General features: G+C 32.4%; 3 protein-coding genes across 3 annotated transcripts; 1 reads left to right on the top strand and 2 right to left on the bottom strand.

Moving 5' to 3' along the window:
• Positions 1–152: 152 nt before the first annotated feature.
• On the bottom strand, positions 153–5658 carry LOC142978576 (chromobox protein homolog 3-like). Its single transcript, XM_076123072.1, has 6 exons — positions 5247–5658; positions 4339–4482; positions 3819–3959; positions 3462–3608; positions 2886–3010; positions 153–2621 (listed from the first exon to the last, which is right to left on the bottom strand). The coding sequence occupies exons 1-6, from the start codon at positions 5511–5513 to the stop codon at positions 2597–2599; spliced, it is 849 nt and encodes a 282-aa protein (XP_075979187.1). The 5' UTR covers positions 5514–5658; the 3' UTR covers positions 153–2596.
• Positions 5659–6103: 445 nt separating this feature from the next.
• On the top strand, positions 6104–8119 carry Fitm (acyl-coenzyme A diphosphatase Fitm). Its single transcript, XM_076122963.1, has one exon. It carries the CDS (start codon positions 6358–6360, stop codon positions 7444–7446), a length of 1089 nt encoding a protein of 362 aa, XP_075979078.1. The 5' UTR covers positions 6104–6357; the 3' UTR covers positions 7447–8119.
• On the bottom strand, positions 8074–12968 carry Gdap1 (ganglioside induced differentiation associated protein 1). The gene is made up of 5 exons (XM_076122964.1): positions 12703–12968; positions 12413–12605; positions 12109–12288; positions 9828–10028; positions 8074–9070 (listed from the first exon to the last, which is right to left on the bottom strand). The coding sequence occupies exons 1-5, from the start codon at positions 12823–12825 to the stop codon at positions 8769–8771; spliced, it is 999 nt and encodes a 332-aa protein (XP_075979079.1). The 5' UTR covers positions 12826–12968; the 3' UTR covers positions 8074–8768.
• Positions 12969–13251: the final 283 nt, after the last annotated feature.

The raw sequence follows: 13251 nt of genomic DNA, 5'->3' as shown, positions 1-13251 counted from the left end.
TATTGCTAATACACTGCCCAGTCCTAAAACCTGACCATCCCGAATTTTTTAAACAACTCGTTCGTATCTACGCACTGAAAACTTCCTGTAATAGGTAAGGTCATTTAAATATCCCATGGGAAAAACAATATGAATTAAAAATAAAACAAGAATTACACTGAATTAATCTTTTCTTTAATTATTATTTTTATTCACTATCGTAGAATACTTAGAAAGTAAAATGCACACAAAAACCGTTTACATTTTTTAACATCTAGGTACATACAGTTTCGGAATAGTAATGTTGACCACAAGTTCTTTACATACATATTTTTACTCTACCCTACATAATATTACATATTTTCCTTTACTTCTGTGACGTTACCGATTGTCTTTTGCAGACGCTTTGGACAGCGAGAGGACTTGGTCATCAAGAAATGCATTACATTTCTTTACAATTTACTATTTGTAGCTACTGTTACTCGTGCTCGTAGTAAAGTCAATTTTAAATTAACACGTCACTTTCTGGTCATGATGATTCATGCGTTACGTGCCTAACGTACCTACAGTAAACAAAACTAATCCTAATGCACAACCTGCATCAATAATACAATAGGAGCAAAATACCCTCCGGAAAACTGTGACAATAACCGCCTTTTTACACGCGCTTAATCCTGTACGCTCCTAAGAACGTGGGATAGAGTGTGTGTGTAAAGGCGGCTAATACTCGATGAGATTCCACTACATTACTTTTGCTACTTTGATTATGAATGACCACGTTAGTACAAGGTACGATCTGTTTCTGTAAAATATTGAAAGCTTTGTAGACAAATGACTCGTATAGGTACTTATAATCGTCTACTTATAAGCATAAATTTAAAAATATCGACGTATTAACAACCGATTAACATTTCTAAAAATTATTTACTAACAAAGCAAATCATTAATGTTTAGCGCAGAAACGGAACTGAATTCATCTTTTGGCCAACACTCCTATACCGAAACACATATTTTATAGATAGGTATTGTACAGAGTAGAGGTTCATAATTTAAGGAGAACTGGTAATTGTACTTAGCTAAAATAATTTTACCATCGCAAAACTCTACTCCAATACCGGTATTACCAATACCGGTAACGAACATAGCATGTACTCTTAAAATAGTAATTTATTGATATTAGTTCTTACTCGATTGAACCTTACTTTTGTAATATTACCTAATTTAAAACGTAGTCTTATCTGATGTAGACATTTCCTTTAATTCTGTACCACTATGACATAAAAGTGCACATTTAAATCAACCTTGTGTTTTTGGACTAAAGGCTTTAATAGGTTATAAAACGCAACTGCACAGCAGTGGAAAAGCAATGAATGTTTTTGCTGACAATGTGGATGACAAGAGCAGCAGTTTAGCGATTAAATATAGCACCTTCTGTGGCCAATTCAATCTATTAGATTTTTTATAAAACGAGACTTGGATATATTTGTAAGGTTTCTTTAAAAATAAAAAGGGTCTGTAAAAGTTTTCAATGATGATATAACTTCAAATCATCTGTTTTATTCACAACTTACAGAGCCAGAAATCTAATAAAAAAAACTATGCTATATTGCACTTAGCACAATTAATAGATAAACAGTATATGTAGTTAAATATACACTAACTTAACAAAGCAGTTTGACTTCGACAATGATACTCACATAAGCAGCCAAAAAGAGATCGAGAAGAAAATGGCCTCTGGACTAATACCAATATGTTCGTGCTGAATTTCATCAAAATCTGTCTAGCGATTGGGCCGTCAAAGCTTCACATACGGACAGACATTGTAACAGTTATATTATTATCTATTATTGTAGAATACTTTTATATGGACTTCAAAGTACAGACATCCTCCTTTTTATCTCAAATAGAAACTTCTACACAAATATTTATAATTCAATACATGTCATGTATATCTACATGATATAGTATACATTGGTTAGATCCAGAGGCCACAATCCGTTTTAAAATTTATTTATAGGCATTTTAGAGGGTTACATTTAATACCAACATATAACTTTCACTATATTCGCGAGATATTGAAAATTTAAATCCTTTCACAGCGTCCGAGTGTTCGCAAATAAACTTTTAATCTAACGGATTTCAAAGTACAATTTGTTAAGGTTAACATGGTGTTACCTGGACAATGCCAGGGCAGGCTGATACATGATATATTTTAAACCAATAATAGCATAAACGAAGAGAAACTGCGTGATGATCCATATCCACACACAATCGCAATACTTATTATAGTATATACAGCAACAAGTTGATAGTAAATGCCTATACAATATGATAAGACATGTATTTCGAGCCTCATATACCTATATTTCTGTATAACTCTTTAAAATAAAATCTGAGACAGTCATTTGTCTACAAATATGTGCCATTTCTTCACAACATACTTATATAATATATGTTCAACACTACTGTCACTGAACAGAAAATAAAAAATATTTAACTATAAAATAATATTTGAAATATTTATGTTTAATTCAACACTTTCAAAATCTTTCTTATATGATAAGTTTATGGTACATGTAATAACAATACCATTTAAAAAGGTTATTCTGAGCCCCCTTTATTCGGCGTTGTCGTAACGTACTCTGTAAATAATACAAATAAAAAGTTTATCAAACTGACGGCGAGAATCGTAAGGAACAGCTTTTATGTAATTTTTCTTTAACTGTCTAACTAACACAGCAGCTAAATTAATCTGTTAAATTCATAAATACTACTCTTATACTGAAATGTATTTAAAATTGGTGTTCACACTAACAAGTGGTGCATGAAAAGCATATCCAGGTCTACCAGTGACCCATTAATTGATACAACCAGGCAATAAATTTTCATTTTTAAAAAAACATTACCTCTGACGCTGTCCGCGCCTTTTGCTCAGTCGGCGTCCAGATGAAGGGTCCTGTAACGTGTAACGATTGGTGGTTACCGGTGCCACTCTTAAGTTTCGAGCGTCTACGGAGCGGGCCTTGCTCACCTGTTGGAAAATAAAATATTACGCTTTTATTTAGTCATGGAGTCTGCTGGACAGTTGTAATATTTTTAACCCATTACCAAACAAATATAGGCCTAGCCAGACAGAAAGCTGCCAAAGCCACAAAGACCGAACTTGACATAGACTTTTGTTATTTTTTTTAACGTATAGTTGGTGGTCAACTAAATTTTTTGACATGGCTTAGCGGCTATCTTTGTGGGCAACAACCAGAACTGACTTTTCGACACAAACTCGAATCCGCGACTATTGGAATCGAATTCGAATGTCGAGAGTAAGCCAGATCAAGTTCAAATTAGATTCTGCTGGGAGTAAGGTCTACTGACGTACGACCACACCAAAAAAAAAGACATTCGCTAATAATACTGCGATCTAGTATACATATATATATATTTACAGAATAGATTAGTATTTAAAGCTCAGTGTATATAATTACCTTATCCATAAATTTCTTAATCAACTCTGGGCAACTTAAATTACTTTCTGGTTCCCAGGAATCAAATTTACTAGACCATCCCTTCCAATGGATAAAGAACTCTCTCTTGCCATTTTTTTTGACGCGAACTTCTAAAATTCTGTCGACCTGAAATAACAAAAGCAGAAAGTAAATAACAACACAGAGTACAAGGAGAAGGTCAAGGTACTAAATTAAAGAATATAATCATTGACAATAAAAATTAAATGCTTTTGTACAGTTTTCAGTCACAATTAAAACATTTTGGCTAGTGCATAAACACATGATTCCAAAAATATTTTTAAAGTGTCCATTGTGGATTTTTTAAGCTTTATTTACCTCATATTCAGCATTTTCATCAGCAGTTTTGCCATCCCAGTCACTTTTTGCTCTCTTTGAGGTCACCTTGCTATCTTTTGCAGCTTTCCTTTTATTATTCCTTTTCTCTGGTTTAGCATCCTTATTCTTAGAATTTTCTTTCTAAGTAAAATAAATCACATAATAATATCCACCATATTAGAAGAATGAAGAAGAGGTATTCAGCTTAAAATACAATAATTACTTTACAAAAAATCTAGACTCATAAAATTGGGTTAGTTTTACTGTATGCTAGATAATAATACAATACAGTAAAGTAAAGTATTCATGGAGAACAGCAACACAATTGGTGCTCATACTCGCACTTGAATAAGCACAAAACACTTTAATTAGTTTTGCAGTTTTCTGATTGTTAATATGGAAAGTCTTGTTTTCTACTTAGTTTTCATGTTGGTTCCGTAATATGCAATTCATTGCATCAAGCAGAACCTGAGCTTAAATTGACATTACACATGCTTTTGCCAGCAAAATATATGCTTACTTCATCATTGAATTTGTTAATTAGGTCCGGGCAAGATAGTGTGTTTTCTGGTTCCCAAGTGTCACTGTCCGCAGAATATCCTTTCCAGCGTATTAGATAATGAAGTTTTCCCTTAATCCTCTTTGAATCAATAATTCTTTCCACCTGTTCAAATAAATTAATAACATAAATTACCTCAACACTTTGAAACTGTTATATTCCACATGGTATAAATATTTGTTTCTTTTTATTTATTCAAAACTATTATTGTAACCATGTTGCTGTTGTTTTAGACTTTCATTAATTTGTTTCTGATATTACTTTTAAAAAATGTACCTTAATAGAGTTCAAATAAGACCTTATTTTCATTACATTGGTCTATTAAAATAATTTCATTATTTTTTCTCAGACTGAAAACTTTCTCTACTTACCTAGGGATTATTCTTAGTTTGCAATGTTTTGATCAGTTTTATGATCATGTTGCTTTGTTTTACACTTAATGGCAAAAAATGTTTTATATCCAAAGTATTCAATATAAAATTTTCTGTTTACAAGTTTTAAAGAATACAGGTCATTCTTTAAACTTGTAAACAGATTTTATTTTATACTTGGTATTGTTTATTTTGACTATTCATATAAGACTGATCATGCACTTTATGTGTGAAAACAATTTGACTTAATTAAATTTAATGAAAACTATTGAAATACTAGCTAGCGGCTTGAAATCACTACCAAAATAATAAGAGCAATAAAAAACAACACGAAGAATAGCGCGGCACTGCAAAATATTAGATTTATATGACATATAAATCTAATATGTGTCAATCAATATTATTAATACCCTTGCAACTGGGTTATTTATGTACTCAATCTTGCTAAACACTTCCAGGTCCGAATATTTACAAACCTAAAATTACTGAGTTACCAACCTCGTATTCCTCTTCGTTGGTATTTTTATCTTTTTCAGACTTCTTTTTTTTATTCTTATTTTTGGCTTTACCTTTCTTAGGATGCGATTCTTTTACAGTACTAGAAGATTCATCTTCATTGAATTCCATATTTTCGTTTGATTCAGATTCAAGCTCTTTCTCGTCGGGCTCAGTTTGGCGTTCTGCCGCTGGCTCTTCATTAACAACTGACCCGTTGGTAGAAGATACAACATCATCTTCAGCGCGACTCTTAGATATCTTCCTCATTGTAAAGATTACGATTATAAGGATTTTCACGCTAATACACTTGATAAGAATTTGTAAACGTAAAAGGAGGGAAAATCTAACACATATAATTACGGCTTCACTTTGAGAACAGAACGCTTTCGGCTTGCTTGCTAACAAAACACTATACTCGTAAGATTGCCAACATTAAAATCAGAAATATTTATCAGTCGATTATTTAGGTACTCAAGATTAGGGATTATTTAGGTAGGTACCTACTGTAGAATCAAAGAATGGTTAACATGCCAGAATAAAACAGGTAGCTATGATATAAAAAAGAAATAAAGAGTTTGCGGTATTGCATTGCGACCAAACCGACAATTACTTTAGGAATAATTTCATTTCTACTCGTAATCATTTCCATCTTTTTGAGTTCATACATTCAACATATAAATAAATTTTATTGTAAAAAGACAGACAGATTAATGAGAGGACTTTAAATTGTTGTTATTTAGTATGCAGAGGTATAATGGGTGATTATAGCCCATTTCATAGTATGATAGTGATGTACATATTGTATCATTTGACCTTTGATTCGTCCAAAGACAAAATCATAAGTTTATTTTGACACTGATTGTCAAAAAACTACTGTACTTTTCGCTGAACGCGTTAGAACATTCTCTGAACATTACAGAACAGCTTTGTCTCTAAAAATATACTAATCATGGTGAGACAACCTCTTTTTCAGAACCAGGAAATAAATTTTACTCTATAAGTGTACTTACCTACTGGAATTAACCGGTAATATTATTAATGTAACGAAATCATATGAAAATCTCAGTTTTGTTCAACAAAAATAAGAGTAAATGAAAATAACTTCGGAATCATGACAAGCCGAGGAAGTTTCAAAAGTTCCCGAATGAACTTTAAAGTGCAAAATGAGCCACTTGAACCTAAAGGAACGAAGCCTACACGTGAAGAATCATCAATATTAGAAATATTTGTGTTGATGATAGTGCATGTTTGCAAAAAAATTCTATTCTTCGACACCAATTTAAAAATAGCAGTATACCTAGGGGCTCTCTTTTTGTTATCTATTGTAGCCGATGTGTTGACATTTCCAAAAACATATTTTTCAAGGAGTGATAATATATTTAACCAATATTTTGTGAAGATTGGATGGTTCTGGACACTATTTATGACTGTGCCCTATGTCCTATTGACTTCTTACACAACATGTTGCGGAAAGAAAAGATTAATAGCTACAGCTCATTTAGCCAGATTGTTGGTTGCTACCATATTCTGGTACACTTGGACATCAGTATTTAATACAATAGAGACCAACTATGGACGGTGCAATACAAAACTTTATGATAACAAGATAGCCTGTTTGAAAAATGGTCATTTTTGGAATGGCTTTGATATATCTGGCCATTGCTTTATTTTGATTTATTCTAGCTTGGTTATGATTGAAGAAGCTAAGGCAATTAACGGATGGGAAAGAATAAAAGACTTTATAAGAGATGAAAAATATGCAAGAAGTATTGATGATAAATCAGCAAGTATAAATCCTTTGAAAAATATTACTACAGAAGAATTGAATATTTTAAAATTGAGTTATGAGAATTTCACACCATATGTGAGAGCATTTTTAATAGGCATTGCCTTATTACAACTTCTATGGGATGTAATGCTTGTTTCTACAATATTATATTATCATATAATGGTAGAAAAGTTTATCAGTGGTGTTATTGCAATACTCACCTGGTTTGTGACCTACAGAGTTTGGTACACAATACCTAACATCCTGCCAAATTTACCTGGAGAAGGTATATTTAAATATTATAATAAAGACAAACCGGCAGCTGCGACACCTGTGTACAGAAAGAGAAGTGCTACAAATGGAAAGCACTTCATGGGTATGCCTATTGGAACAAACCAAGAATCAGATGGCTTGAGAGAAGAGACGAGATAGGATTTCTCACAACTTTTTGCTTTTATATCATGACAGTGTAGAGTATCAGATATTGTGTGGTTTGGGATATATTTTGGTCAAGTGTATAAGGTAGACTAAATTGTTGGGTATTTTAACTGGTGTTTGAAGTATGAACTTATTGTTTAAGTCACAATTGAGGATATAATATAGCCTCATAATTACTCAAGTCATTTTTTACCTTAAAAGTAACTAGATAATTTAACTATTGTTAGATGTTCTATGAACTCTGGCAGCTTATTAATGTTTGTACTTTATATCACATATTAATAATACATGGGCACTTATTTCTGTAGTCAGTTTTAATAGATTTCATGGGTAACTATCAAATATACATTATATTTCTGTGTGAGAAAATATTTACAGATTTGTTCCTACCTATGCTGAACATTTATTGAGCCGCTTACAGTTTTAGTTGTAACATTTGTGCTACAATCATTGTTGATGCTTATTGTTAAGTTTGATTTGTATAAATAATTCTAAATATTTATTAAATTAGTGTTTTCAAGGAAAAAATGGTTGCATTCACAAAATTTGTAATCAGGTGGTTCTTTGTTAATGAGAAATATGAACCTTAATCTTATAATTTTGTAAGTAAAAGAACTGCAATTCATACTATCAATTTATTTAATAAATATCTCACATAAATAATTAATACTGTTTGTTTTATTATTACTATTAGACACTACTGAGAATACAATTACTAAAATAAGATAATGAGATGCTGTTTCAATTATTTTGCAGATAATATGTTTTGATTGAAATCAATTCCTAAATGACAATATAAGAGTGTAAAGTAAAACATTTTAAGTGACCTGGATGCAACAAATACCTATATAAATGTCAAATTATATAACATTTTGTCAAAAATTAATAATGTTAACTATATCTTCATGGGATACATTCGAGATCAAAAACAAACTTTTATTCCAACGCCTTCTAAACTAGTAAATAACTTTAAATATTCACAGGTTAAACAATCTGAAAATTTAATAGTAATAAAATATGCTACCATTATAATCAATAAGATTCTTACTTCAGTAAATAGGTTTATAAAAGCTTGAGGGAAAGCTTTCCTGATGTGTATGTAAAAATTCCTGCTTTTTATTACAAAAGCAGATTCATACATACAAAAAGTTAAGTAAGAAACAATAATTATAATGGTACACAGTAACAATAACAAGATAAAAATTAAACGCCTTGAATAAATATGTGGGTAGGTAGGTAGGTAACGAACATAAACAATATAGGTATTAATGGACAGTAAATAGGTATTTTATGTGGTTGTAATTTGGTTCAAAATTTTAATGGATAATTTTTTTAAAGATATATGCAATAGCAACTACCACGCCGATAGAAGCGGCACCTGCAGCTCCGAGATAGGCGGGTGGTTGTGACATTACAATCATTTTCAGATGCACTGGTAAATTGGGGATAGTGCGCTTGAAAGAGTCACGTTGTTTCACGCGTTCATAGTAATTTTCTAACAGCGGACGTTTTCCATCAGCCCAAAATCTTGTTTCAAATCCAAGTTCCCATAGTCGTTGAAGAAGAATAGCTAAACTTATATCTGCTATACTGAAGTTTTCGCAACATAGCCAATTGCCTGAAAAAAGAGACATACATAACATTACGCTTCTTATATTCGAAAGTGCAGGTAGAGGTGTCGGAAATACATCTGTGTTTCGTCTCGTAGGTAATAGGGGACGAACCAAGCATGTTCCAAATTCAATGAACCAAATTCCCGGCTACTCTTTAGAATATGCTAATCAATTTAATCGGAAAAGACCAAAAGCACATATTACCGACCCGGGAATCGAACCTGAGATCTCGAGATCAGCAGTCGTATACGCTGCCGACGAGACCATAGACAATATAAACTTACGATGCATCAATGCGAACGCAGTACATTCGTGATCGTGAACAATGTAATTAATATTTTAATAATATTCTTTTCATTTTATTTGTTATAGACAAGTGTTTTCACACTGCACAATATACGCACATTTAGATCCTCTTGATCATTTAGAACTCTTATAAAACAATTCCGTTTTTTCTTATGTAAATATTTTGTCCGTCGATTGTCACCCTCACAGCTCTTTCGTATATTTATTCTTGGAGGCACACGAATCCAGAAAATAAATTAGGATTTTTTACAGTGCCATCGACAAGCGACGTTACACTTGAAAACGTGGGAAGAAATTAATTATGTGTGTTCCACAAAAATATATAGATTGTGGTTTCGAAGCTTTACCCTGGAGGTATTTCTTACCCCATGGACACAAGAATAATGACTCTCAACAAATACGAATCGCAAGATAAGCTTCTGTAAGTATTTTAAATACGTAAACGTGTATATTTACCTTCTGGCTGACTTTTCAATTGGTCTTCAACATAAGTCAATACTTGGTCAATGGCATTTAGAACCTTAGTGTATTCTTCCTCGTTGCTAATTATTTCATGTTTTCGATCTTGTATCTCGGCTTTGTACAGAAGGATACTCTTTGCTTTTGGATTTTCCTCCGCTAATTTTCTTAAATTGGCGGAATTACTTAAATCTCCACCTGCGAATAATTAGAGATATATTATTGTCACCTTTCGGGAAATGAGGCCTGGTAAAAAGACGGAAATCTACAAAATAACCGCACCGCGCTTTGAACATTGGAGAATGTTACTAGGTATGCCAAATCGCTCTAAATATTTGACTCAGTAAAGCCTGTACATGTACATGCAAATTAGTTTTTGTTTCAGTCAAAAATACCAAGTAGTTTTGATTCTACAAGCATTCAAAGTTTCGAAAAATATCAAGTCCCGCTAACAGCGTGACGTCATACTACACCGCGCCGCGCGGGCCGCGTCCCGCTTAATATCAAGTCTCCAGCCGTAGATGTAATAGCTTATGCAGCATTTTGTTGTGTTTTCGTCCGCTTATTACATTTATAGTGTAATAATGGTAAATATTATTATTAAGGACTGTGTGAGCCAGACTTAACGAGATGTACAATGACGTCACACCGTCACCGTGCGGTTACAACTTGTTTTACTTATATATCGGAAACTAATTGACGTATCAAAGTAATTCTTTCACTAGTATTTTTTATTTTTAACAGAGAATATGGAGTGCTAATAATCAAAATTTGTTAACATTCTCCATTATAGAAAAGTACACATAGAATTTAGATACTCCTTCCGTTTCGAAGATAGCAAAATCTTACAAAACTTTCCATATAAATGGAGAGAAAAAGAGTTGATGGTCACGTTTAAGCCCTGGAAGGCGGCAAAGAAATCGTTAATAAGAATGCAAGACAGTAACTATATTATATTGGAATACTGGTAGTTAAGAAGTTTAAAAGCCAAGCAAAACTATATTAATTGTAGGAAGAGGACGTTTGTTGCCTATTCTCGCAATAACTACTGAACTGACATCAGTAGATCATATCAGCCCCCAATGGAGTTTTTCTAAAAATGTTAAATTAATGTACCGATGTAAAGAGGACGTAATTTTAAGAGACGGAGGCTAGACACGTACGATTTTTTATTCAATTTACCTACTAGTTTTTTATTTTACATAAGTTTCAGGCGAGCGGAGTTGCGACGGTATCGGTAACCTTATTAATATTTAAAAAACCGTGACGTTGATAGTGGCTCCGGTGGCCTTCATTACGTCGCTGCGCTCGAGCGTCGTCTGTTTGTTATTCACACGGGATAATGATGATTTGTTTGGTACACAAATATAAGTAGTAGTTTCAGGTCTAAATGTTCTGTGCCTGTTAATAAAAATTACGGAAAAATCTAGTTCAGAACCGAGAGATAAATGACGCGAATAGTCTAGTCTTTTTATTTGAAACATAAATAAATAGGAATCAACAAAAAATATTCAACATTACAAGGCAACTAGAAATGGCTTATCATGAGACAACATTGCCTTATCAGTTTTATGAATCATCATTATTTTCATCTGAGCAACTGTCTGATTTAAGATTGAGATGGGTTATCTCTGTCTACATGATATAGGTACCTACATACATAAACAAAGATAAATAGATGAAGAAATACAAACAGATGTAAAACCTTGCCTGCCATATACATAATCAATTTATTCACATGATATGAGGTGGGTAAAACACATCACATCATGACAAAATTAGGTCTTTATATTTTTTTTATGTGCATGACTAATAAGAGTGGATACTGGAGTGAAAAGGTACCAACACATTCATACTCATAAAAGTTTCTCTGATTATAATAATTGATCTGAAAGTTTTTGTAACTATAAATTAAGGTTTAGTTTGCCAGACATTATGTTAGCTTCATCATGCTGTTTTAAGAAAGCATTATAAGATAATTTTGTTAAGACTTAAAAAATGTGTAAACCTAGGTAGAATAATTTGATTAGAGATTCTGTAAGTCTCTGTGTGTAATGAGTTTTGGTGTAATGGCCAAGGGTAATGTTAATATATTATGATATTTGTATAGTAGCCTTGTCAAGGAAAATTGAGGTGGTCAACAAAACAAACTAAGTCTAGTAAAAGCCACTTAAAAGCCTCATGAACTGAATGTCATATTTAATTACAGCGGCTAAACAACATGAAGTTACTGAAATAATTTATCAGAGGACATTTAATAATCTACACACCTACTTACTTTTTAATATTTCTCGTACGGGCAGAATGAACGGCAACTTCGGTGTTCCACTTAAATGTGGTTGGTAAAAGGATCCCACTGTTATAAGACCAGCCGGCAGGGCTTCAATCATATCCCGGAATCTATTGATTTTGTCCAGCACTTTACTGTCAGTAGACACATTTATTAATGGTGGTAATTCTATAAAAAAATATCACAAATATTTAATAAATTAACTATACTCACGTGACACAAATTGTTTATTTAATTATTGATGTAACTTCCTAATGAAATATTATATTCACTAAATAAGTGTGATACAAACCTGAATCCAGATAATATTCCAAATAATCCAAAATCCTTGTAGAATCTGGGATAACTTCGTCTTTCACTTTTAATACTGGTATTTCACCACGAGGATTTATGTCTAGGAACCACGATGAATACTGTTCTCCTTTTGTTATATCTACTATTAATGGCTCGAAGTCTATATTTTTTTCGTAGAGTGCCATTAAAACCTGGAATTATCAATATCATTTTAATTTGTAGTTGGCGCCAGAATAGGACTTAATAAGTCCATAAATCATTTTAAATCTTATTTATTTTGCTGCTTACCTTCTGGGAGTAGAAGCTGTAGTAATTACAATAAAGATACACATTCGATTTGTTACCGGTTGTTGCATTGTTGTTTAATTTGGATAATGGCAATTTTTCCAAATACTTTTGCACATAATGCATTTTAAATGGAAAAAATATGACCAACAAACTACCTGAATTAACTACGCTAAATAAAACCCTGCCGAAACTCCATAAAAACAACAGAAATCTTTAAACTTCTACGCGGTTTTTTCGACGTATAGCTATTGCTACCAACATAAGAGACAAAAAATCAGCTGACAGTAACCGGATGTTGACTGATATTCTCGCCACAGTTTTATCAACTATACATAAATAATGTGAGTGGCTGTAGAAAATTTGGTCTTTTTTTCTGTTTTTCACTTTAGGATAGTAAAATAAGTACCTACCTAGTTAAATTGAAATATTATATGTACATTGATACTATATAATCCGAATAACAGAAATATGTGAGCACATAATGATATGACCCCTTTTGGTTTCAGCATAGACAATAATCACGGAAAATTCTTAAAAGACTCGAATTCA

Source organism: Anticarsia gemmatalis, chromosome 14 (assembly GCF_050436995.1).
Source record: "Anticarsia gemmatalis isolate Benzon Research Colony breed Stoneville strain chromosome 14, ilAntGemm2 primary, whole genome shotgun sequence".
Classification (NCBI taxonomy): Eukaryota; Metazoa; Arthropoda; class Insecta; order Lepidoptera; family Erebidae; genus Anticarsia; species Anticarsia gemmatalis.
The sequence above is the reverse complement of the archived record's forward strand: the minus strand, read 5'-3'. Positions and strand labels throughout refer to the sequence as shown.